The sequence below is a fragment of the Lutra lutra genome, chromosome 12 (genome assembly GCF_902655055.1).
Source record: "Lutra lutra chromosome 12, mLutLut1.2, whole genome shotgun sequence".
NCBI lineage: Eukaryota > Metazoa > Chordata > Mammalia > Carnivora > Mustelidae > Lutra > Lutra lutra.
The window spans coordinates 85,488,130-85,515,653 of NC_062289.1; the positions used below are offsets into that span (position 1 = coordinate 85,488,130).

The 27,524-nt window shown below is 39.6% G+C and overlaps 1 protein-coding gene and 1 non-coding gene across 6 annotated transcripts in view; one reads left to right on the forward strand and one right to left on the reverse strand.

The window, feature by feature from the left end:
• The window catches only part of IFT81 (intraflagellar transport 81), a 191,283-nt gene that overhangs the window by 153,655 nt on the left and 10,104 nt on the right, over positions 1 to 27,524 (forward strand). For all 5 annotated transcript variants that reach the window (XM_047696337.1, XM_047696339.1, XM_047696335.1 and 2 more), the window contains exons 12-17: positions 3,465 to 3,614; positions 11,019 to 11,147; positions 12,847 to 12,936; positions 23,677 to 23,763; positions 24,790 to 24,861; positions 24,945 to 25,030. In XM_047696337.1, coding sequence (XP_047552293.1) covers positions 3,465 to 3,614; positions 11,019 to 11,147; positions 12,847 to 12,936; positions 23,677 to 23,763; positions 24,790 to 24,861; positions 24,945 to 25,030 — 614 coding nt within the window. The remainder of the gene's footprint in view (positions 1 to 3,464; positions 3,615 to 11,018; positions 11,148 to 12,846; positions 12,937 to 23,676; positions 23,764 to 24,789; positions 24,862 to 24,944; positions 25,031 to 27,524) is intronic.
• On the reverse strand, positions 22,267 to 22,369 carry LOC125082738 (U6 spliceosomal RNA). The gene has a single exon (XR_007122065.1). It is a non-coding gene; the product is annotated as a U6 spliceosomal RNA (small nuclear RNA).

Here is a 27,524-nt window from a genome sequence, read left to right on the forward strand (position 1 = left end):
TTAGCCTTAAAAATTAGAAGGAAAAGTAGCAACATGGTAGTAGAACTTGCACTAGAATAGTGGCTTTGAGTGAAATTTTCCTGTTTTCCAAAATTTTAGTTATATGTTAATTACCTTATTATTATTATTTAGAGGGGGAGGGACAGAGGGATAGTGAGAGAGAAAATCTTTTTTTTTTTTGAAGATTTTGTTTATTTATTTGACACAGAGAGAGAGACAGAGGGAACATAAGTGGGGGGAGTGGGAGAGGGAAAGCAGGCTTCCCACTGAGCAGGGAGCCCGATGTGGGGCTCGATCCCAGGACCCTGGGAAAATGACCTGAGCCGAAGGCAGATGCTGAACAACTGAGCCACTCAGGCACCCCTGAGAGAGAAAATCTTAAGCTGTCTCCACGCCCAGCACAGAGCCTGTCATGGCGCTTGAACTCATGACCCTGAGATCATGAACTTAGCTAAAATCAGGAGTTGGACACTTAACCTATTGAGCCATCCAGACTCCCCTCCAAGGTATTTCTTTGAGCATCTTAGCCTTTTTAATACCCAATCCTTTTTTTTTTTTTTAAGATTTTATTTATTTATTTGTTAGAGAGAGAGAGAGGGAGCGAGCATAAGCACAGGCAGACAGAGTGGCAGGCAGAGGCAGAGGGAGAAGCAGGCTCCCCGCTGAGCAAGGAGCCCGATGCGGGACTCGATCCCAGGACGCTGGGATCATGACCTGAGCCGAAGGCAGCCGCCCAACCAACTGAGCCACCCAGGCGTCCCGATACCCAATCCTTTTAAAGGCTAACTTGAGAAGAGTTATAAATTATTTTATAAATAATAAAAGTAATGGGGTGTCTGGGTGGCTTAGTTCATTAAAGCATCTGACTCTTGATTTTGTCTCAGGTCATGATTTTGGGGTCATGAGATCAAGCCCCACATCAGGTTCCATGCTCAGCACAGAGTCTGTTTGAGACTCTTTCTCCCTCTCCCTCCTTCTTTTATCCTTCCCCTGCTCACACTTTCTCTCTCTAAAATAAATAAATAAAATCTTTAAAAAATAAAAATAAAAATTTCAAAAAAATTACCTTGTATTAGGTAAAATGGAAACTTAATTTGTTTTGAAGTAATGTGCTTAAAAATGATAGGCCAGGGGGGCACTTGGGTGGCTCAGTGGGTTAAAGCCCCTGCCTTCAGCTCAGGTCATGATCTCAGGGTCCTGGGATCGAGCCCCACATCAGGCTCTCTGCTCAGTGGGGAGCCCGCTTCCTCCTCTCTCTGCCTGCCTTTCTGCCTACTTATAATCTCTGTCAAGTAAATAAATAAAATCTTTAAAATAATAATAATAAGAAGAAGAAGAAGAAGAAGAAGAAGCCAGGGGAGCCTGGGTGGCTCAGTGGGTTAAAGCCTCTGCCTTCGGCTCAGGTCATGATCCCAGGGTCCTGGGATCTAGCCTCACATCGGGCTCTTTGCCCAGCAGGAAGCCTGCTTCCTCCTCTCTCTCTCTCGCCTGCTTGTGATCTCTGCCTGTCAAATAAATAAATAAAATCTTTTTTTTTTTTTTTTTTTTTTTTTAGAGAGAGAGAGGAGGAAGCAGGCTCCCCGCCTAGCAGAGAGCCCGATGCGGGACTTGATCCCAGGACCCCGAGATCATGACCTGAGCCGAAGGCAGAGGCTTAACCCACTGAGCCACCCAGGCAGCCCCAAATCTTTTTAAAAAAATAATAGGCCAAATCCTTACTTGGAAATTTTCTCTATAATGTAGTTAATAAAAGGAAAAGCAGGAAGAAAAATTATTTTATGTAGTTTTAAAAAATCTGAAAATTACTAGTACAATGGTACATAAGAGGAAGGATTTTTTTTAAAAAGTATTATGTTCTGTTTCAGAAATACCATAAAATTTCTCACATTTGCTTCTGGCATTTGCTTCTTCTATCAAGCAATACTTTTAATGAGCCAGGATCTTTACACCTTCTGTTTCCTCTACCTGGAATGTTATTCTTTGCCTCTTCCTCCTTCCTCCAACACACTCTTACTTCTTCAGTCTTGGCTTATACGTAATTATTTTGAGAAGCTTGCCATAATCCACCTCCTCTAAATCCCAAAACCCACCTTTCCTGCCTTCCTCCCAACCCACGTTAAACTCCTATTATTTATTCTCAGGACCATTTTACTTCTTCATAATGTTCACCATCATTGTAAACATCAGTTCAGTGTTTGTTTTTGCCACTATTTCCTTAAGCTTGGTGAGGGCAAGTCTTCTGAGTATCTTGTTTAGAGTTGTATTTTCTGTGTCTGGCACAGTGCCTAGTACATAATAGTTAGTAAGTACTGTTTATCGAATGAATACTTTTGATTCCTATTCATTTTATATGCTTTTCCAGAATATAGTTGGTATTGGTTAATAGTGGGGTCTTTCCATTAGAGTAGTTATAACTTTTTTTTTTAAGATTTTATTTATTTATTTGACTGACAGAGATCACAAGTAGGCAGAGAGGCAGGGCAGAGAGAGAGGAAGGGAAGCAGGCTCCCTGCTGAGCAGAGAGCCCAATGTGGGGCTCGATCCCAGGACCCCGGGATCATGACCTGAGCCGAAGGCAGAGGCCTTAACCCACTGAGCCACCCAGGCGCCCCTAGAGTAGTTATAACTTTATATCATTAGTAGGTAAATAGCTGAATTAAGCAACTGTAAGCTCCCACTAATTTAGAATATTCTTAGCTTTTTAAGGTTTGGGATGAGTTTCATCTCAATGTCTCAGATGCTTCTTAGTGCATATAGTCACAGTAAATTTCTTAAATGATAACTAATAGCTACAAGTGTTTACTGTTCTGGTTGGCTGTTATTACTCTCAGTAGATGCAGTGCTACCAAAATAGTACAATATATAAAAGATATCACGATAAGATCACAGCCAGAGTTGGTTTCCTACTTTTTCTTTTTCTCTTCCTCCTTCTCGTCCTCCTCCTTCTTTAACCTTTTTACTTTTATAGGGTTGAGTTTCTGCTTTTTTATTTTATTTTAAAGATTTATTTATTTATTTGACAGACAGAGATCTCAAGTAGGCAGAGAGGCAGGCAGAGAGATAGAGGAGGAAGCAGGCTCCCCGCTGAGCAGAGAGCCCGATGTGGGGCTCGATCCCAGGACCCTGAGATCTTGACCTGAGCCGAAGGCAGAGGCTTTAACCCACTGAGCCACCCAGGCACCCCGAGTTTCTGCTTTTTTAAATCCTTATTTGTAAAGCCCAAAACAAATAGCTTTTAAGTTAGGATTTACAATATTTAGATAGGTCCAAAAATTTAAATCTACACAAAATATTTTAATTGAGCAGTTAGTCTTCCCAAGTTTTCTAATGAAACTAAGTTGTTATTATATACTTGTGATACCCAATTTGGACAGGAGGCGATAAAATTTTTCTTATACATTGAGGTCCTATATATTTGGCAATGACTTTTCTATTCATGAGGTTATATGTTGTATTCTTTACAGTTCAAACGATATGTCAGTAAACTTCGAAGCAAGAGTACAGTTTTCAAAAAGAAGCATCAAATAATAGCTGAATTTAAAGCTGAATTCGGTCTCTTGCAGAGGACAGAAGAACTTCTTAAACAACGTCATGAGAATATTCAACATCAGCTGGTAATACGGTATTATCTTGGGGTGCTAGAAATATAAATGCCAAGGGGTTTATGGGTTACAGGTGTATACTGAGGTCATTGTTTTTACTGAAAATACCATAAAATTATTAATGTTCTCTGATTAATTCCAGAGATATCATATAAGCTTATGTATTTATTTACTTATTTTAAAGATTTTATTTTAGAGAGAGAGAGCACATCTGCATGGGCAGGGGTGGGGCAGAGGGAGAGGGCAAGAGTCTCAAGCAGACTCTGTACTGAGCACAGAACCTGATGTGGGGCTTGATCTCCATGACCCTGAGATCATGAACTGAGCCGAAACCGTCAGATGCTTAACGAAGTGAGCCACACAGCTGCACCCTGATTCGTGTATTTTTTTAATGTAGCTGTAAACATTAACTTTTTCATGTGTGCTGACTTTGGGGTAACTGATAGAAGTTGAATCCCAAGTAGATTTTTCTTTGGTTAGCTAATTAATATGAGAAAAATTATCATACCAAGAGTGTGACTATAAAATATTTTTATCATGGCTTACTGGGCAGAAATTTCTAAGCAACTACTTCCGTGGAGTTCTGAAAAGAATTATCTAGGAAAGGTACCATATGGAAGATTGACTGCAGGCTTATTCCTTATGTATTTGTGCCTTAGTTGTCAGGAAAGAGTTAAGCCCAGAATAGTCCCTCTGATAGCAAAATCTCATCGTGGACATCATCAGTTCCTTAGAATTTTCTTGAATTGGATTTTTGTTCCTTTCACCCACGGGGAAATTATTTCATCAGGATGCTGGTTTACCAGCTATCATCAGTATGGTGGATATGAATGAAGTTTCAACCAGTCGTGGTTAAGCTGGCAATATGAACTTTCTGTCTCATGCTGTTGAATATTGTTTGCTTCTAGGGAACTTAAGATAGAAAATTCACTGTGCATAATGGTACTACTTTCAAAATTGATAGGTTGTAATTGTGTTCTTGGTCACCTCAAAAACATTTTCCAATTTCCATTACAATTTCTTTGATCTATGGATTATTGCTTAAAACCAAGTGTTGCTTAAAACCAAACATTTTCTAGTTACCTTTCAGTTACTGACTTCTACCTTATTTCCACTATGACCAGAGAACATTCTGTGTAATTTTAGTCATTTGAAATTTGTTGAGTATTGTATTATGGTCCAGCAAATGGCCTATTCTGGTGATTGTCCCAGCGCAGTTTAGAAGAATGTATATTCGGGGCGCCTGGGTGGCTCAGTGGGTTAAGCTGCTGCCTTCGGCTCAGGTCATGATCCCAGGTCCTGGGTTCGAGCCCCACATCGGGCTTTCTGCTCAGCAGGGAGCCTGCTTCCTCCTCTCTCTCTGCCTGCCTCTCTGCTTACTTGTGATTTCTCTCTGTCAAATAAATAAATAAAATCTTTAAAAAAAAAAAAGAAGAATGTATATTCTGCAGTTTGGGGGGGATGGTGTTCTCTGTATGTCAGTTCAGTCGAGTGTGTTAACCATGATTTCAAATCTTCCATATTCCCATTGATATTTTTGTCTGCTTGTTCTGTTATTGAGAGAGGTGTGTTAATTCTATGATTATGATTATTGCTTTCTTTCTTTTTTTAGTTCCATCAGTTTTTTCTTTACATTTTTTCTTAAGCTGGGTTCCCTAGAAGCAGAGCCTAAGAGGGGAATACCTTGTACAAGTGATTTATTGAGGGAAGAAGTGCCTTCAGAAGGAGGGGAATGAGGGAAGCAGATAGGGCAGCAGAAAAGAGCAAGCAAGGACATAGTCCTGGCTAGACAGTATCATTTTGATTCTGTGAAGAACTTTGGAGCTCAAATTGCAGTGTGAAGTTGATTCCATCTTGAGGCAAAGGGGCTGGCCTTTTTACTCCTATATCAGTCAGTGCTGTAGCAGGGTGTAACCTCCTAGCCAAATGCGAGGGCATCGTCTGTAGAAGGGAACAACTGTGAATCTTTAGCAATCAACAGCTCTTACGGCAGGTTGCAGATGAGGTCTGAACAAGGCACCAACGACAACCATTACAATCTACCCCTTGCAATGCTGGGATCTACCTGTTTCTCATGTTACATTGACTCCATTTAAGTATAGCTTCTACAGGATTCTGGTTGATCGCAATTTCTAGGAAAATTTGTAGGAGGAGGGTTAACAGGACAAAGGAAAACTCTCATTGCTACATTTGGTCCCAAGGACATACTAATACTCAACATCTTCTTCCTTTACCATCCATTCTAGATTTCCCTCATGTTTGGCTAGCACCTTCACTGGTCTAAATGACTTTCTTGGTGGGATGACCCAGTCCCTCAGCTTTAAGAGGTGTGAGACTCTAGGAACCATGATCTTAGCAGGCTGCGGTTGCTGCATTACTCATTTACTGCTAAAACTGGGCATGGGAGTACCAAGATATGCCCTAATGGATCCCCTGAGTGTCAAACATATTCCTATTTGCCCTTATTTATAGCAGCATTTGTATAACATAATGATGTCCTGTCAATATAATAACTTTTTTCTTTGCCTGCTAGTCTACAAGCATGAGGATCCCAAATGACAAGATGGTCGCCAGAGCATTAAGTTTAAAGGCCTTTTAATGTGCCTCCTGGTTTTACCATGCCCGCTCTGAAAACCAGAAGATCTACACCTCCAGAGCCTACAGGTGTCAGGAAGGGAAACATAATTCCTTAAGTGGATAAGAGGGCACCCTAGTGAATGGTTACTCTCATACCTTCATTCCATAGTTCCAAGACCCATGTATTCTTTCTATTGGCAACACAGCACTAAATGGTAGGCATTGGTTTAAAAATGTATACTCCATCCATCCTGAAGAGTAGAACTCATCCTCACAGGCCATCAACTCTAAGCTGTACCTTAGTTGTATCTTCACAAGGCCCTTCTACCAAACTCTCAGGGTATTAGCTTCCTGGATGGTGTGATATGTGGTCCAGTGACTGAATCCAGTGATCACGTGTCCACCACCATATCTCCTATGCCATAAAGTAATCCCATGGTCTGAGTGATATTTATACAGAACTCCACATCAGTAGACCAGATACTCTGAGCCCTTGGATAGTGATGCTGGCTGAAGCACTGGGAGCAAGAAAAGGAAATACTTACCAGAATATGGGTCAGTCCAGGTCAGGATGAAATGTTCCCCTTTTCAAGGCAGAAGATTGGTTTCTTCAAGGTATGATTCTATATCTACAGCTCAGGATTGATCTCTCTCTTGTTGCCAGGTCAGACATTTGTCAGTGCAAGTAGCTAGACGGGCATTGGCGAGAGAGAGCCCATGCTATTTGGCCCTTGCTTAGCCTCCATCTTTGCCAGCATAGCCATTCTGTTCATGAGCCCATTGTCCAAGCACTGGGTAGCCAGTGACAGAGGGTGCGTGACATCTCTTGGCCAAATCATCCTTCCCACTTGGTTGTTTAGTACTCTCTTCTGCTTTGGAAATTCTCTAGTGGCCATTAGCATATGATATAAAGAGAAAAGATCTTTACACTTAATGTGTTACTCCCGTAGGTCTATCTGCATGCCTCTTCCACAGACCTCTGTGTCCCCAGTCTTCCAATCCTGGTACCTAGTTCTCCCAGACCCCTGACCAACAAGCTAAGCCACTTGCCACTGCCCAGAGGATATAAGATAATCTAGAGGCTCAAGGTTCTCAAGTGAGTCTATGTAGGTATTCCATCCTGGACTCAGTAGTATCCTTTCTTAGAGCCCTGACTTTGTCACAGAATATATTCAGCCTTTTCTCAAGTTTTACCCTATTAACAATTAAGTTGTGTGCCTGGTTTTCAGCTTCCACTGCCCTTCAGCCATAGGAAACTAGGGTTTCTTTAAAGCTCCTAAGAAGGTTCTCTGACCTTATCACTTTGCTTTAAATTAATGGTTCATATATTTGAGGCTGTCATTTTATATCTTCAACTATACATGGAGCATAGCAAAAGCCACCCCAATTCCATTGTCCCTTTAGTTATTATTTCTGCATACTTTCCAAATACCAGCAACTTGTACCAACTAGTGCATCCGTGTGACAGTTCAAGAAACAGACACCAAGATGGGATTAGATATACCAAAGATTTGCTGGAAGAAATACTGTGAAAGATAAAAGGAAGGGAGCAAGAGGAGGCAGGGAAAACCATTAAGGCCCTACTGCAGGACTGACAACTATGAAGGGAGAGAAAAAGAAGGAGGTTTGTGTAGAAAGAGCCTCAGACTGCAGCACAGTTTTAGGAAAGTTTTGGTGAGGATGAGGGGGAGTTCCTGAGCCAGTCATCCGCTAGAGGAGTCCCCTGTCAGGCAGAAACAAGCCAGCACTAGTACTATTGCCATGCTCAGTCATGCTAGGAGCAACCTGGGGGAAGCGTAGGCTTAGTAGGAACACGACTCTGGATCCAGAGGGGCGGCAGTTACGCCTATCAGTCCAGTCCATTTCAGTGGGGTCTCCCAAAGGAGATCTGAGCTCCCAAAGGAGTCCATTCTCATAACTGCTACAGTCACCCTCCGCTTATACTCTGCCTCAGTTCACTGCAAGTCTTAGCAATGGCGCTGCTACAACATGCATGGGACTAGCAATATTCACCCCGCCACCAGTGATGGGCCCTTCGGTTCTATTCATTCAGTGAGTAATTCCACTCTAGAAGCCCATTTTTATGGTTCGGTCAGGTTCTCTGAAAGCAGAACCTGAAACAAGAATTCTGACTGCTCTGCACATGATTAAGTCAGAGAGTGCTTTTAGGAGAAAGGAAGTGAAGGAACCAGAATGAAGCAGTGAGGAAAAGTGGATTCATCTGGAGTCTAGTTTCAGTCTGATCCCTGAGGAACTCTGGAATGCAAATTGCATCATACAGTTAGTCTCATCTTTAGGCAAGAAAATTACGTTTTTGTACCCCATGGTCAGTCAGTTGTATGCTGTCGACCCTTTCTATCTTTTTATCTTCCAGGAGGTGGTGTGATACAGTTCCTATTCAGCCAAGAAATTTATTTATCCGATAAATTCATCTGGATGTCTTTCTATTATCCGTCTTTTTTTCTCTTGATTTTCAGACATGTTACTTTGCTTACCTAGTACCTTTTTATTGAATGCCAGGCTCTGAAAACTCTTCCTTCCTTAAAAGAACATTTGGCGTTTTTTTTCTCAGAGATCATCTTGATCCAGTTTTGCTAAAGCTGGTATTTTTCTCTTATTCCTAAGATGCAGCCCTCATACCTGGGGCAGAAACTCTACTCCCAGGAAATAGTCCTTACACCTGGCACCTAGCTCTTACTCTTAGGTTATGACCCTTACTCCTTAGGAGTAGCCTTTCTGGGGCTTCAGCTGGTAGTCTGGAACAACACAGTTTGACTAGTCTTGAATTCCTACCTCTGTCTCCCTAGTACTATGAGATACTGAAGTCTTTGCCCAGTTTTTTAGTCACCCATGTACTGATTTCCACTTGGTTGCTAGGAGTCTTACCCTCTTATGCACAGCTTAGAGTTTGGTAATCCCCAAAGAGGAAATTGCATTTAGAATTTTGGGCTAATACTCTATAGTTCCCTCTACTCCTTTCTTAGGAGTCTCGATTTTATTGGCAGCCCCAAATTCCAACTCTTCTTCCATTCTCTCTCTCTTTTTCTTTCTTTCCTTTTGGTTCTTCCATCCTGTTTTGAACCCTGTCCAATCAGGTCATAGTCTTTTTCCTACTTGGCCTATTGGCAGTGTTTGACATAGTTGATCACTCCCTCATCCTTGTTCTTCTCCCTTACTAGCGCTCCTATATTCCTACTCTGGGGCTGATTTCTTCTCATCTAAGATCTAAAAATTGGAGTTCCTGGGCATAACCCTTAGATCTCTTTTTTTTTTTTTTAAGATTTTATTTATTTACTTGACAGAGAGAAATCACAAGTAAGCAGAGAGGCAGGCAGAGAGAGAGGAGGAAGCAGGCTCCCTGCTGAGCAGAAAGCCCGATGTGGGGCTCGAACCCAGGACCTGGGATCATGACCTGAGCCGAAGGCAGCAGCTTAACCCACTGAGCCACCCAGGCGCCCCTAGATCTCTTTTCTTCTTTCACTCCCTTGGTTATCTTATCCTGTCTCATGGATTTAAAGACCTTCTTTATGAAGACCGTTCCCAACTCTGTATCTCTAGCCTAGATTTCTCCTCAAATTCCAGTCTTATATGTATAACATCTTGACCTCTTACTGAGTATCTACTGGACACTTCAAATTTTTTAAATGTCCAAAACTAGATTTCTGATCTTCATTACTCCCTCAAACCTGGCCTTACAGAGTCTTTCTCATTCAACAAACAGCAGCTCCATCCCCTCAGTTCTACAGGCCAGAAACTTTAGTCATCCTTTACCCCTCACTATTCCTCACACCCTACATCTAATCTGTCTTAATATTTTGTTGGCTCTACCTTAAAACAGACCACTTCTCATTACCTCTACCACCACCATCTGACTCATGCTACCATTATCTGTAAACTGAATTATTTGAGTAGTCTTCTGTCTTCCTTCGTCCCTCTATCGTTTGATCTCAGCACAGATGTTAAAGTGGCCATTTAAAAATTCCTTTACTCTGAGCCACCCAACAAACCTCCCATCTCATTTAAAATAAGCCTAAGCTCTTTCATTGGCCTAAAAATAAAGTAACCATATAATTTATCATCTAAAGTAGGACACTTTTGAAAATGCAAAGGACAGTAGACATTAACCGAGACTGTTCCAGCAAACCATCTGACTCCTACATGATCCCTACCCCCCAACCTCATTCTCACTCCATTTTCAGCTCCCCCAGTCTCTTAGCTATTTCTTGGAAAGGACATGTCTTTTGTACTTGCTGAGCCCCTGGATATCTGTAGGACTTGCTCCTCACTTCATTCGGGCTTTGCTCAGATGTCATCTTCTCAGAAAGACCTTCCCTGACCACCCTGTTATTTAAGATTTCCAACTCCACTCTCACCTCACACTCTATGTATTCTATTTGTCTACAGATTTCTTGTTTACTCTCACTAGAAGTAAGCTCTTTGAGGGAAGACTTTTTTTTACCCTGTTTTGTTCACTGCTGTGTATCTGGTGCTTTAAACTATGCTCAGCACACTTAGATATATAGTAAACATTGGATGGGTGAGTGAATGCAAATATATTGATCACTTGAGAATTCATTCAGTCACCAAATATTTATTGAGTCCTAAAATTAGAAATACTATGCACCCAAGGATACCAAAGTAAAATTTAACGCAAGTTTATAACATATAAAGATATGGAATTATTGTCAATAAAAATTATTATTTATAATTCTAAACTAATTTTACTTATAATTTTATTATTATACATTAAATCTGTACACTTCTTACAGAATTGTCAAGGTTTTGTCACCCATTTTGTGGACCCCATTTTTTACACCTATTTTTATTCTTTACTTTTAGCGAACTATTGAAGAGAAAAAGGGTATATCTGGGTATAGTTACACCCAGGAAGAGCTAGAACGGGTATCTGCACTGAAGACTGAGGTTGATGAGATGAAAGGCCGAACGCTCGACGACATGTCTGAAATGGTGATTACACTTGATTTTTTTCTTTCTTTTTTTTTTTTAAGACTTATTTATTTATCTATTTGCTAGAGAGAGAGAGAGCACAAGCAGGGGGAGCAGCAGGCAGAGCAGGGAGAGGAAGAAGCAAGCTCCCCACCGAGCAAGAAGCCCGACGCAGGACTTGATCCCAGAACCCTGGGATCATGACCTGAGCTGAAGGCAGATGCTTAACCCACTGAGCCACCCAGGTGTCCTGATTTCACTTGTTTTTTTTTTTTTTTTAATAGTTTTAAAAAATTATATAGCTAGAGGCAGATGTTTTTGTGTTTTGTTTTCAGTGAAACACTCAAATTTTCACTTCTGCACATTGTTTATTTTATATTCTTTAATCTTTCTTTAGCAACTCTTCTGAATGTTTCCATTCTAGGAAGTTGCTCAACTTGTCATAATTTATGCATTTTGCAGGGCTTTTTTTCCAAGGAAACATGATGGGTTTTTAAATACCCTATAGAATTATGTATTGAAATGCCTGCCTTATCTTTGCGGGTTTTTTTCCCCAAAGATTTTATTTATTTATTTGACAGACAGAGATCACAAGTAGGCAGAGAGGCAGGCAGGGAGAGAGGGGGAAGCAGACTCCCTGCTGAGCAGAGAGCCCGATGCGGGGCTCAATCCCAGGACCCTGAGATCATGACCTGAGCCGAAGGCAGAGGCTTTAACCCACTGAGCCACCCAGGCGCCCCGATCTTTGTGGTTTTTTGAAGTGTAAGTTACAGAACATTAAAGAAATATTTAAGATAAAAAATAAGTTTTCCCAAATAATGCTGCCCTAAGTAATAAAATTGCTTCATTTTTGTGTGTGTCCTTAGTATCTTTCCATATTTGGAGCTGCTGTTCAGCCTGAATGCACTGATACAGCTTCATCAGACATTAAAATGTTGAAATCTTTCCTTCCTGGGATGCCTGGGTGGCTCATTTGGTTGGACGACTGCCTTCGGCTCAGGTCATGATCCTGGAGTCCCAGGATCGAGTCCCACATCGGGCTCCCAGCTCCATGGGGAGTCTGCTTCTCCCTCTGACCTTCTCGCTCATGCTCTCTCTCACTGTCTCTCTCTCAAATAAATAAATAAAAATCTTTAAAAAAAAAAAAAAAAGAAGAAATCTTTCCTTCCTTATTGATAAATAGCTGCTGCCCCAGCCTCTCAGAGGACCCACTTCCACCTATTTTTTCCACATTGGCCACTTGCCCAGAACCCTCTGGATCTTACTACAACCTGACTCCTAAAAAGCAGAGGACTTCAAGACCCCATTAGTCTCTATGGCTGGTGTCCATTTTGATAGGTCATTACTTAAATCCTTTGGGTTATTATGTATTTTTGAATATCACTTCATCATATTACTTATATACTGTATAATCTATATAATTACATATTTTTAATAGTACAACATGATTGTATTATTGTAAGGGCAACTTTCTAATTTTTTTTCATCATTCAATGTTCGATTGCAAATGTGGTTTGCCATCTTAATAACTGACCTTTTGAATAGTTAAATGCTATCTCATCTTACTGAAATGACATTTACTAAATCATTTCCCCATTGTTTGGTTTTGAAGTAATTTTCAGTTTTACTCTTTTATGTAACACTTTAATATATTTATGCATGTAGTATTTTTGTTCTTTTGAATTCTTTTTTTAGATCATGTATTTTGTTTAAATGACAGGTAAAAAAACTGAATTCACTGGTATCTGAAAAGAAGTCAGCTCTAGCCCCAGTTATAAAAGAACTACGACAGTTGCGTCAGAAATGTCAAGTAAGTGTATTTGACTTGCGATACTGTTAACATCTTGTCTTGTTCAGATGTACTAGTTAGATTCCTGAATATTTTACTTGTGTAATTTATAGAAAGCAAATTATTATTATTATTATTATTATTATTATATGATTCCACAAAAAAGAGTAATAATGTAACCTATGAAGTTTTTTGTTTAATTTATGCTGTTTGTTTTGTCAAATTATTGGGGAAAAGAGAAGGAGAAGAAGGAGTTTAAGTTGAAATCACAAGTGCAGCTAGATTAGATTTTTGCTTTAATTCTGATATATGTCAGAGCTATAAATATGAAGTCACATTCTTCTGTGGCCAGGTAAAAACTCAGAGTCTGCCAATGAGTGGTGAAAAGTTAACTTTAGATTAATGGACTTGCTTTGCTGGGGAGCAGGGCCAGGGGCAAACTACGAAAGCTTGTGATAAGTGATGAAATACCATTGCTTGGAAGCTGATTCTAACCACCGCTTTGAAGCTAAACTGTTAGTTAGAAGATAAATGCCCTCCACAAATCCAGATCAGATGGCCTCCGCCATCTAACTGACATTAGCAGTTGTCACTTTATCGCTCTCCATGTAGTAATTTTAGGTTTGAATGTGGGTTGTACTGCATGCGCCTGAGTATGGAACTATAAAATTCTTCACGAATGCCATCCATCAGTCAAGGGACCACAGTGAAAAGCCACATCATTTCCTTTTAATAGAAAATGCCGTGGGGTCTGAGACGGGTTTAGTGACTTATCCAAAGAGACAAGTAGGTAGTGAGAGAGAGTTGCCGCTTGACTCCAGCATCTGTGTTATCTTATTTCTCATCTCCTGCTCTTTCCATTACACACCACTGTCATCACAAAAAAAAAAAATGGAAGAGACAAGTCCTTGTTGTCTGGAGTCCATATAGTCACAGGTGAAATGAGTCAAAATTCAAGAAAGACAAAAGATAACCCAGTTTAAGAACGATATAGCACTAGGGGCGCCTGGGTGGCTCAGTGGGTTAAAGTCTCTGCCTTTGGCTCAGGTCATGATCTCAGGGTCTTGGATCGAGCCCCGCATCGGGCTCTCTGCTGCACAGGGATCCCGCTTCCTTCTCTCTCTCTACCTGCCTCTCTGCCTACTTGTGATCTCTGTCTGTCAAGTAAATAAATAAAATCTTTAAAAAAAAAAAAAAAAAAAGAACGATATAGCAGAGCGCTCAGGTAGCTCGTTAGTTAAGCGTCTACCTTCAGTTCTGCCTTCAGTTTGGGTTGTGATCTGCTCAGTGGGGAGCCTGCTTCTCTCTCTCCCTCTGCCCCTCTCCCCTACCACTTGTGCTCTCTCTCTCAAATAAAAATAAATAACATCTTTAAAAAAAAATTAAAAAACAATATAGAAAAGGGGCACGTGGCTGGCTCACTGTGGAGCATGTGACTCCTGATCTTGGTGTCGTGAGTTTGAGCACCATGTTGGGCATAGAGCTTAATAGGAAAGAAGGAAGGGAGGGAGGGACGGAGGGAGGGAGGGAGGGAAGGAAACAAAAAAAAAGTATAATCAGGATCGTATACTTAACTGATAAGGAAAGAGGAAGCAAGTGATGTGCTTGTTAGGAAGGAAAAGTTTCAAAAAAGGAATTTTTGAACAAGGCTTTGCGATTAAGGACATCAAGAATTGTTTTCATGGTTACATTCTTTTTTTTTTTTTAATTTTTTTTTTTAAATAAACATATAATGTATTTTTATCCCCAGGGGTACAGGTCTGTGAATCGCCAGGTTTACATACTTCACGGCACTCACCATAGCACATTCATGGTTACATTCTAATCCATTGATTTACTTAACGCTTTTCTTGAGTAAGCAACTTGGAAACAAAAGGGACTGATTATGTGTCTTTCTAGTGAGTGATGATAAAATTTCTTCCTAACAGTAAGCTAAGAAATCTATCTGTAAATATTTCATTTATTAAATTCATTTGTTTTAAATGAGTTTTATTGAAAGGATATTTCAGACAGTAAAGGAAATGTGGTGTCATGGAATTCCAAGGATCAGAACCATAATCAGTCTGGACCAGGCAGTGGTACTGTAGCCATAGAGCATTTTGGGTCGGGGAAGTTTCAGGAATGCTAGCAGTGGATACAGAGCTTGTGGATAAAGATGATAAGTATAACAGTAAGAACATTTGTTAAATGCTTTCTGTGTTCCAAGCCTTGTTCATATTGTACCTGTGACCTTTCTCTCTCTCTATTTTATATATATATATATATATATATATATATAGTCGTTTTCAAAAACGACTAGCGGCCCTGTTTCTCTGCATTTTCTGATTCAAATTCCTGGTGCAGCTCTTCTGTTTTGGGGTTCGTTTTTTACGCCCAGCTATCTCATAGACAGTGGGCTACCCTCAGGTCAGGTCAGGGGTCCATCCTTAGCCTAACTAGCTATGCTGATGGGTGAGGACAGAATAAGAAGAGAGGAGGTTGATATGGTACCAAGTATGGCTGCCTAGAGAATTTTCCCTCTGGAGAGGCTAAGGTATGTCAGGGACTTTAATTGACATCTTGAGTATACCACCCGTTATCCTATTAGTAGCAGTGGAACAGTGTCCTTCTTTGTATTTTAGCCTTGTCCTCTCATACATACGTTTTTACATGGTTGGACTTCTAGTACATAGTGCTAGTTACTTTAAGGTTCTATATAGATAGAATGATTAAGAACATGGCCTGTAGAATCAGGCAGACCCTAGATAACCATGGGTAAGTGACTTCATCCCTATAAACTTGTTTCCTCTTCTGTAAGCTAGTCTCCTTAATGGTGGTTGTAAAGGTTAAATGAAATAACACATACAAGGCACTTTGCAACAATGACTAATACATAATAACTTTTTAAAAAGTATTTATCATTATAATTATTAAAGATATTTTTAAAAGAAGGGATGTTATTGCTTTTCAACCAAATTGTTTTCTAAGTAAACCGTATACCAATTCTTAAATTCTGTAAAGTCATTTATTATAACATAATAATTTAACCAAGCCTGAAGCTCATTTTCATGTGATTTAACCAGATTTCTCTGTATATGAAGCACTGCCTATATCTCTCATCACAAAGAGATATAGCTATCTTACCACAATTCCCAAATAATACAACACTCCAGTTCTTTCCATATCCACTATCATCAAGTCAGAGGGGATACCTGAGCCACGTCAACATTTTCATCTGTGTCTTCTGCCATGATGAAAATCCACAGTGCTAAGGACAAATACTGTATGATTCCACTTACATAACTGTGACTAAAATAGTCCCATTCACAGACAGAAAATGGAATGGTGGTTGTAGGGGACAGGGGAAATGGGAAGTTAAGTGTTCAGTGGGGCAGAGTTTTGGTTCGGGAAGATGAAAAGAGATCTGAAGATGGACTGATGGTGGGCACAGCTGCAAAACAATGTTAGTTTGCTTAATGCCACTGAACTGGACACTTAAAAAATGGTTTAAGTGGGGACGCCTGGGTGGCTCAGTTGGTTATGCATCTGCCTTCAGCTCAGGTTATGATCCCAGGGTTCTGGGATCGAGTCCCACATTGGGCTCCTTGCTCAATGGGGTGCCTGCTTCTCTCTCTGCCTCGGCCTGCCACTCTGCCTGCTTGTGTGTTCTCTCTCTCTCTTTCTCTCTCTGACAAATAAATGAATAAAATCTTTCAAAAGATGATTTAAGTGGTAATTTTTATTTTATGTATATTTTACTACGATAAAAAATCTTTTTTGAAGATTATTTATTTATTTAGAGTGAGTGAGAGCAGGAGTGGGGTGAGGGGCGAAGGGAGAGGAAGAGAGAGAATCTCAGATTCTATGATGAGCACTTAGCCCAATGTGGGGCTCGGTGTGGGGTGCGATCTCATGACCCCAAGGTTACAACCTGAGTTGAAACCAAGAGTCGAATGCTCAACCGACTGAGCCACCTGGGCTCTCCTTAAAAAAAATCTTTTAAAAAGAATACAGGGGGCAGCGCCTAGGTGGCTCTATCAGCTGGGCATCTGCCTTCAGCTCAAGTCATGATCCCAGGGTCCTGAAATTAAGGCCCACATTGGGCTCCCTGCTCAGCAGGGAGCCTGCTTCTCCTGGGCTGCTCCCCCTGCTCATGCTTCCTCTCACTCTCTCAAATAAATAAATAAAATCTTAAAAAAAAAATGCAGGACTTGTCCATATTTGCATTAACTGTTGGGTTTTTTTTTTTAAATGTTTGAGTTTGGTGTGTGCCTGATGCTCATTTTGCTTATCTCCATATGTCCACCTCCTGCATCCATGTATCGTTCTACTTTTATCCAGAAACATTTTGTAATAAAAAGTATACTGAACAAAAAAAAAAAAGGCTAGCCATGTCATGAATTATAAACTCTTTGCAAATATTAACTGAAATTCTTTTTTTTATTTATAAAGATTTTTATTTATTTGAGAGAGAGACAGTGAGAGAGAGCATGAGCGAGGAGAAGGTCAGAGGGAGAAGCAGACTCCCCATGGAGCTGGGAGCCCGATGCGGGACCCGACCCCAGGACTCCAGGATCATGACCCGAGCTGAAGGCAGTCGCCAAACCAACTGAGCCACCCAGGCGTCCCTTAACTGAAATTCTTAATTGTTCTCTACTTGGAACTTTTTTTAACCGTTTGAGTGTACTTACCACTCAAAACTACGTAGATATATTGGTAAAGTGCAGGACTACTTAAAAATACATTATATTAAAAAAATATACTTCTTACTTTAATGAGAAACTCAAATATGTAAGAAATTTTATAGTGAAGTGGCTTTTTTGAATAAAGATTTTATTTACTTATTTGACAGAGATCACAAGCAGGCAGAGAGGGGGTGGGGGGAAGCAGGCTCCCTGCTGAGCAGAGAGCCTGATGTGGGGCTCCATCCCAGGACCCTGAGACCATGACCTGAGCCCGAAGGCAGAGGCTTAATCCACTGAGCCACCCAGGCGTCCCTATAGTGAAGTGTTAATACATTTTCTTTCTGTTGTACTTGCATGTTCTAAATTTGAATATTAACAACTATTTGATAATTAGAATATTGTTAACTCCAGATGTATAATTTACATTTATCTAAATCTTTTATAGTCACCTAGAAGTAGAATAGGATCTTAAAAAGTTTCATGTTTTTTTTCTTAGGAGTAGTTCCATAAATTATATGTAATTAAGTGCCATAGTACAGATAATTGGAAATATATGGGAAAAGGTAAAATACTGATTTTAGAGTATATAAAGGAATTATTGATTTCACTGAAATATTTCTTATGGATCATTTTTTCTTATAAAAGTAAATACATGTTCTGTGTAAGAATTCAAACTGTGAAGAATTGTTTAAGGGAAAGAATAGAAATTACTTCTTTTTCTCCCCAGAAGTAAAACAGGTCCTTATGTGTTTTCCAGAAATTTTCTGAGAATTAATGAATAGATAATTATTTATTGGCTGCCTAAAGTTTGTTCTCTATACTTTTATTATACTCTCTGAAAAGACAAAGACCTTTTTTGGTGGTGGGAGACAAAATTCATTCCTGATATTAAGAACAAAATTTCTGGGATGCCTGGGTGGCTCAGTTGGTTAAGTGGCTGCCTTTGGCTCAGGTCATGATTCCAGGGTCCTGAGATCGAGGCCCGCATTGGGCTTCCTGCTCAGCAGAGAATCTGCTTCTCTTTCTCCCTCTGCCTGCCGCTCTGCTTACTTGTGCTCTCTATCTCTCTGTCAAATAAATCAATAAAATCTTAAAAAAAAAAAAAAGAACAAAATTTCTGCTTCCTTTTTTTTTTTTTAAGATTTTATTGATTTATTTGACAGGGAGATCACAAGTAGACAAAGAGGTAGGCGGAGAGAGAGGGAGAAGCAGGCTCCCTGCTGAGCCGAGAGCCCGATGCGGGGCTCAATCCCAGGGCCCGAGACCACAACCTAAGCTGAAGGCAGAGGCTTAACCCATTGAGCCACCCAGGCGCCCCTGCTTCCTTTTATTTGCATTTACCTACTGTACTTTTGCCCATCTTTTGCTTTTAGCTTTTTGAAAGTTACCTTGTTTGGGGTGTGTCTCTGAATAGGTCTTGATTTGGGTTTGGGTATGTGATATAATCTGAAGGGTTTGTTTTAATTAGTAAATTTAGCCCATTTTTATCTATTTGATATGCAGACATATTTGATCTTAGTACATTTTATGGGTAGCTTTTGATTTAAGGCCTAATGAAAAATCCCGTTTGTCCTCTCATTCTCTCTCTCCCTCTCCCTCCCGGTGTGTTTCTGGCTTGTGGCCCCCCCCACACTGTGAGCAGTGATGAAATTAGGATAGTTCTCTTCCTTCTCCTCCCTTCTCTCACAACACAACAATGTGAGTGTTTAACTGTACTTAACTTTACAGTTAAAAATGGTTAAGATGGTACATTTTATGTTACTTTGCAACAATTAAGAAAAAGATTCCTGGTTTTAGAAGAAAAACCTTCCTTGTGAATTATTCATTTTATCATTATATTTTACTCTGTTTATTCCTGCTAATGCTTTTGGTCTAAGATTTTTATTTTGTCTGCTATTAACATAAGTACACCAGCTTTTTATAATTAAGATTGCTTGGTATATCTTTTTATTTCTGTTTTCTTTCAGGTTTCTATGCCCTTACTTTTGTCACTTGTCTCATAAATGGCATATAGCTGGATCTTGTGTGGGTGGTTTCTTCATTCAGTTTGAGACTCTGTCTTTTGAACTGGTGAATTTAATCCCATTTACATTTACTTCTATTATTGATACACTGGGATTTATTTCTATTTTGTGCGTCCTGTTTACTGTGCCGCTTCTTTCCTGCTCTTCATCGCACCACCATTTCTTTTTAGCTTCTTTATTCCCTTTATTTCCTTTTATATCTTCTATTCTGATATTGTTTACTCTTAAATTTTTAACATCTATTTTCCTGACTTAACAGTCTAAATTTAATCAGCATCTCCCAAACAATACAGGGACCTTAGAATGGTTTAACACCCTCTCCTGCCTTATATGTGTGTTGTTATCTCTGGTAATTTATTTCCACATTATTTGTTTGTCTCTAAAAGCAGTCAGCATGGTGGTCATTACTGACAATTACTATTTTATACAGTCATTTCCTGTTTAGATTTACCCACATATTTAATGGTTCTCACTGTTGCTGCTTATATTTATCTTTCCTTCTGGATTCTGTTTTCTTCTTCCTGATCAAATTTCCTTGTTTCGTTTTCTTGTAGTAGTTCTCTCTGTAAAGAATCATTACTATAGGGGCGCCTGGGTGGCTCAGTGGGTTAAGCCGCTGCCTTCGGCTCAGGTCATGATCTCGGAGTCCTGGGATCGAGCCCCGTGTCGGGCTCTCTGCTCAGTGGGGAGCCTGCTTCCTCCTCTCTCTCTGCCTGCCTCTCTGCCTGCTTGTGATCTCTCTGTCAAATAAATAAATAAAATCTTTAAAAAAAAAAAAAAGAATCATTACTATAAGTAAACCATCATTTTTTTCCTTAAATAATGGCTTGCTCATTGCTTTCTGGTTTCTCTTGTGTTGAAAGTTCTGCTATAAGTTTAATTATCATTTAAGATATTGGTAATATCTACCCTATAATTGGTTGTACTATTTTTTTCCTTGTCTTTGGTGTTGTCCAAAGTCACTACCACAATCTAAATACAGATTAGTTTTATTTGCTGTGCTGAAATCTGTGCTTTTTGCCTTCCATTAATTCCAGGGAAATTCCACATGATGTCTTCAAATATTCTCTCCCCTGTTCTTTTTAGTCTGTTCTCCAGCGACTGCTATTAAATGCATGTTTGCCATACTTATCACGTCCCTATGGGGATAACAGGGTCTATGTGTCCCCTGTTGCATGACTTTGACTTCATATTTTTATCTTTTTGTGTCTCTGCAATGAATTTTAAATAATTTCTTCATCTCTTTTTATCTTCTGAGCTGTGCCTATTCTTACGTTTATGCCATTTAATTTTTTATTTCAATGACTTTTTTCATGTTTTTCTCTTTTTACTCACTGTACTTTTAAAAATCTTTTGTTTTCAGTTCCTGCTTTATAACTTTATTTCAAGCATATTTGTTTGTCTTCTTAAAGATTTTATTTATTTATTTGACAGAGAGAGAGATCACAAGTAGGCAGAGAGGCAGGCAGGTTGGGGGAGGAAGCAGGATCCCCACCAAGCAGGGAGCCCGATGTGAGCCGAAGGCAGAGGCTTTAACCTACTGAGCTACCCAGGCGTCCCTCAAGCATATTTATTTAATGGGTTTATTTATACTATCCAAAGTTCCTGGAGGTGGTGACCTGCTGGTGTTTTTTTTTTTTTCTTTTTTTCTTTAGATCCTCTCATCTTCATTCATAAAGATTGATTGTTCTCATGTATGTTTATATTTTTGGATCCTAAGCTTATCTTTAGTACGGTTTTGTCTTTTGAATCCCAGCATGGGATGGATGGAGGGTGTGTCCCTCCAGAGTGGCTTTGCAGTTGGCTGTGCCAGGTGTTTTAGGAATATCACAAGCTTAGAGCTAATTTTGAATTAATATCTCAGCTTAGCAGTTTATGTAGGTAAGGGTAAAGTCAAACCCAAACCTGCCTGAGGACAGGCCCCTTTCCTCCAGCTGCCTCTGTAGCACCACAGGTGCATTTACTGAGTAGTTTAGCCTCAGACTCACAGACCGAAAAAAAGGCTGTCATCTACTATGGTGTCTTCATGTCATTGAGAGGCCCAGCAGCCACAGCCTCTGTTACCCTTTCTACCATTTAGGGTGTGTATGACTGTCACCCATGAGAGCCTCAAGTATCTGTAGGTCCCTTTGATACAGAAAAGTCATAGCTCCTTTTTACCATCAGTTTCCTTTTCCAATAAAAATTAGAAGGATTTTCATTTCCAAGCCTCTTTTGAGAAAGCAAGATTAATGCAATGAAAATCAGAACATCTAATTAACAAATTTAACCACAAACCAAAGAAATTTTGATGCATCAGTTAAACCATTTATCATAGGCCAGCAGCATTTCAAATGGTGGAGCGTCTACTGGTCTTTCAATTCCTTCAGACGCTCCTGTGAAGCCAGAAGCAGTGCTGTCGGTCCCGGCCCCACCCACTACAGTTTTCTTGTGGGAACCATGGTGCCAGATCCCCAGCGCTTTTCTTTTTGTCTTGGTTTTGCCACAGAAGGAACAAGTATTTGGCATGCTGGCTTATTTCCGTCCTCACCAGTTTCCTGAGGGAGGCACCGTTGCAGAGCCCATGTTTACCGATGATTCTGACCTTCTTAGTACATTTAACCATGTCACCACAAACTAGGTCTGGGCCCAGGAGAGAGCTCCCACCAGTTTCCTTTTGTTTTTTAAATATGGAATGCTTCACGAATTTGCGTGTCAGCCTTGTGCAGGAGCCATGCTAACCTTCCTGTATCGTTCCAGTTTCAGTATATGTTCTCTGCATAGAGCCCCCCGCCAGTTTTATTCTACTGTGCTTGTCACCCCAAACCAGATGCAGTCCCACACAACAAAGGAAGCACACACAGCACTACCCATTTATGTTAACTCGCAGGTTCCCAGTTCCCACTGGAAACTACTGTGTGAAACCAAGGTCATTCTAAGGCTGGCTTGCTTCAGTCCAGGCCTAGTGTTAACCCGTTACGTTCAGGCTGAAAAACAGCTTGGATTCTATGGGGTTCTCAGTTCTAACTTTCCACTCTGTCTTCTGCCCTGCCTGAATATTAGAATCCCTCCATTACCAAGACTGCCTGCTCCGAGCTTCCTTCACCAAGGGCAGGCTCAGGGTATCACCCTTTGTTTTTGGCCCTGGTAATTCCTCTTACTTCCTTGAGAAGTTCATTTCAGCTCTCGGTTTGAAAAGATGTTTGCTCCACCTTATCAAGCATTTGCAGATATTTTTAACATTTCTAAGTATTAATAGAAGATTTTCAAGTTATCTAATCCAAAATATTATATTAGAAGAAAGTTTGAAACAACTCAAACAGTCTGAATTCAAATTCTGACACCCCTTTTCAGCAGTATAATCTTTGGCAAGATACTTGGCCTCCATGAACTTACTCCCAGCATGGTGTCAGGATATTAATACCCACCTCAGGGTGTTGTGGTGAGATTGAATTATTACCAAAGGTAAAGCTCAGAAGCCCTACCGTGGTTTCCAGATTTCTGACCCAGCCCTAGCCGAAGACTTCAATGTCTTCTCCCACTTTCCAGACATACTCCAGTATAATAAACTACTTGTTCATCCTAAATTCTTCTTCTTTCTGCCTCCCAAGACTTCATACATTGTGTTCTTTTTTCTTGAACATTCTCCTCCCTTGTTCACCTTCTCCCTAACTCTTGTACTAACCCTTCATCCCTAACCTTAGATATCAGTTCCTCTGTCCCTGCCAATCTCCAAGCCTGGGGTAGGGCCTGTGAGAGCCCCACATTCTCCTATAACACTTAACATTTGCCATCACAGTTGTTTACTTGTCTGAACATACTTTAGGGGAAGGATTTTGGCTGTTTTGCTCACCATTATATCCCCAGCTCCTAATAAAGAGCCTGGCACACAGCTCAATACATGGTAGTTATTATTTTTATCAGCACCTTCATCTGTCATAATTCTCAAATGTCTGATCGTTGTATAAATAACTCTTAAGTATGCCAAGAAGCTTAGAGTTAAGTTACAAGACCGACAAGGGCATGCATTGTTTCAGAGCCACATTTTCGGCCTTTGTTTTTCACTTATTCAGTCATTTATCCTTTCATACTAGGAACTTACCCAGGAGTGTGATGAAAAGAAATCCCAGTATGATAGCTGTGCAGCAGGCCTCGAAAGCAATCGATCCAAATTAGAACAGGTAAGAAGATGGTTTTTATCTTAACAATTTGGCATAAACTGCCTGTGCATGAATGTTTTCATTACATCAACATCAAAAGTTTCCCAAATCTGGACCCTCATCCCTTGAGCCAGTCTCCTAAGCTCCAGAGATCTTTTATTTCTTCAGACTCGATATGTATATACTGAATTCTCTATACCACACCCACCAAAGTCCAGGCCCTCATCATGCAGCTCCTGGATTCCCACAATAACCCAGACCTGCTCTCCCACCTCCACCCTCTCCTTCCTGAGGTTTTTTCCTCCATAGAGAGCCAAAGAAACATCTAGAAAACTTAGGCCACCCTTCACTGTCTTCCCATTGCACTTGAAATCTAACTTCCAAACTATGGTCTGCAAAGCCCACCTGCCTCTTAAACTTCATGTCCATGTGCTCTGCTCCTCATCCACGGGGCTGCAGCCACACTGGCCACCTTCTTGTACATCAAACAGGCCAAGCTTGTTTTCACCTCCTGGCTTTTGTTTGTGCTCTTCTCCCTCTGGGACACTCTGCTTCCAGCTCTTTGCCTTGAATCTCTCCTTTTTATCATCAGGTAGCCTAAACGTTACTTCTTCCTAGAGGTCTTCTCTGATCAGCCTCTCTGATGTTGCCCATTTGGTCACCCTGTCACTTTCTACTGCTGACTTTTCTTCATAGTATTTATACCCATCTGAAACTGTCTTTATTACCTGTTTCCTTGTTTATGTCTGTTTTCTCTATTTGAATGAGAGCAGGAATCTGTAGTCTCGTTCACTGCTGTGTCCCCAGCACCTAGCACAGAGTTGGGCACGCAGAAGGTACTTAATAAGTGAATAACTGAGTCTGTAGGTTTTAGAGTGATATGAATAGTCTCTAGGAAAGATTGCAATCTAGTCTGTTATGGTAAACAAAGTTGTAATCACGAAGAAATTACACTGATGGTGTTTTGTTGTACATTTAAGGTTATCCTCTCTGTGTTTGATTATTATTCTTTCAATAATGTTGCCCATTTAAAATTATATATTGCAGGAAGTCAGGGGACTCCGTGAAGAATGTCTTCAAGAAGAAAGTAGATACCATTACACAAATTGTATGATTAAGGTAAAACAAAGAAGATGGACCAGAAACTTTCTGAGAGCTTTCTGTATCAAGGACTTAACCAAACACTTGGTCTTTCCACTTAGAACCTAGAAATACAGCTTCGTCGAGCTACCGATGAGATGAAGGCCTATGTCTCTTCTGATCAGCAAGAAAAAAGAAAGGCAATTAGGCAAGTAATTTTGTTGTTTCTATATTGAGTTACTTCATGTTTTCCTCTATAGAAGATTTTTTTACTAAATTTTTTATTTAAATTCCGGAATAGTTAATATACAGTGTTCATTTAGTTTCAGGTATACAGTCCAGTGATTCAACAATTTTATACATTACTCAGTGCTCGTCATGATAGGTATACTCTTAATCCCCATTACCTATTTCACCCATCCCCCCACGTGCTTCCCCTATGGTAACCGTCCGTGTGTTCTTTATAGTTAAGAGTCTGTTTCTTGGTTTGTCTCTCTCTCTCTCTTTTTTTTTCCCTTTGTTCATTTGTTTCTTAAATTCCACATATGAGTGAAATCAAATGATATTTGTCTTTCTCTGACTGGCTTATTTCACTTAGTGTTATACTCTCCATCTCCATCTATGTTGTTACAAATGGCAAGATTTCGTTGTTTTATGGCTGTCACCTTTAGAAGTTTTATAAACAAGATGGAGTTGCTAAACTACTAAGATTGCAAGTACTTAAATAAGCAGATACTAAGATATTGCGTAGGATTAAATCTTGTTAAACATCTTCCAGATAGTCCAGCCCTACTAAGTAGAAATACACATAATTTTCTTGCTGGCTTGCTTACTTTTTTTTTTTTAATCATGGCATAAAAACCCCATATAACATAAAATTTGCCATTTTTACCAGTTTTAAGTGTATAATTCAGTTGCATTGATTACATTCACAATGTTGTGCAGCAATCACTAGTATATATGATTCCAACCCTTTTTCCTCACTCCGATCAGAAAGTCTTGTAATCATTAAACAGTAACTCCCCATTCTCTCCTCCCCAGAAATACATATAATTTCATGGTTCCTTTTTTATAAGCACTAAGATTGGCCTATTTTTAAAGTCCCACATGGCCTGGACTCTAGTCATCTGCCTGCTCATTGGGTCATGTGTGAGTGTGTTTCAGCTAGAGCTGTGTGTTTGCAGTGTGCCAGCCTTCAAAACAAGGAAGGGTGTGTAAATACCACCAGTCCTTATATGGTGATTATTTGGTAATCCAAGATTACAGCATACAGTAATAAATCAAGTGCTGCCTGAAAAAAAATGCATTTATGTTTGAATTGCTAGCTGCGACAAAATGCAGTAATTGAATAAGACAAGCTTTCTTTGCCCCTTACCACAATTCAGATGTTTCACTTTTACCATCCAGTAAGAGCTCAAAACAAAGATTCACATTTATTCTAGATTGTACTTGAGATTTTTAGTGGCATTTACATTAATGTTACAAAAAGGATATCTAATAAATGGAATGTTGCAGAGTCTAATTTTTTAAGTATATAATGCACTGGAATGCAAGCCAGACTGAACATGTCCTATAAATAGAACAATTTTTCTTCTAATACTCTGACATATTAAACATATTAAATGTACTTATTCACATTCTTTCATTGAATGTAACCTTTGCTCAAATAAATCTGTATGGTCAGTGGTAATATTTTATAAATGTGAGAAATTACATTTATCCTTAAAAAAAAGTTGTAGAAATTAATTTTCATTTCTTCCAAAGTTACAGTATAAGTAGTAAAGAAGGTAATATTGCCCCTGAACTATTGGTTTTCTGGCCAGATACTCTTCTTCATCATTTTAAAAATCATCATAAACCTTTACCATTCCTTTGTTTTCCTATAGAAAAGATATTTTTCCCTGGCTAGAGTAGTACCTAGGAATATTATTAATAAAATGGAGTTAATTGTACTCTAAATTCATTGATATGTATTTAAAATATTATTATTATTATAGACACAATATTTTTATTATTATCCCATTTTCTACTTTTATGATACTTTCAAGTAAGACCAATGGTCTAAGGAGTTAGCATGACTTTGAAAGATTGCAAATTTTTATTTAAAGAGGCAGGATGTTTTATTTTGAAGTACTAAAGAGGGACTCATAAAATTTCTTTCTAGCCCGTTTTTTCCAGTTCTGAGTTTTGTGACCTTGGGCAAATCATTTCTTCACCTATAAAATAAGGAAAACAATTTATACCACCGAAGATCAAGTTAAATATAATGCATGTAGCAGTGTTTTAGAAATTATATAGTATGAACTCCTAGAGGACAAGGACTCTGTCTTGTTTTCTTCCTGAAACCCCAGGGCATGCTTGGTACATAACAGGTGCTCCATAATTATTTCTTGAATGAATTCATCAAATAAATTTTAAAATTACATATTAGCATTATATGGTAAAAGAACATGAGCCTTAAGATGTCTTGATTAAATACAGATGGAAATTCTAGGGCGCCTGGGTAGCTCAGTGGGTTAAGCCTCTGCCTTCTGCTCAAGTCATGATCTCGGGGTCCTGAGATCGAGCCCCCCATCGGGCTCTCTGCTCAGCAGGGAGCCTGCTTTCCCCCACCCTTTCTGCCTGCCTTTCTGCCTACTTCTGATTTGTCTATCAAATAAATAAAAATCTTTTTAAAAAACCCAATAAATATAGATGGAAAT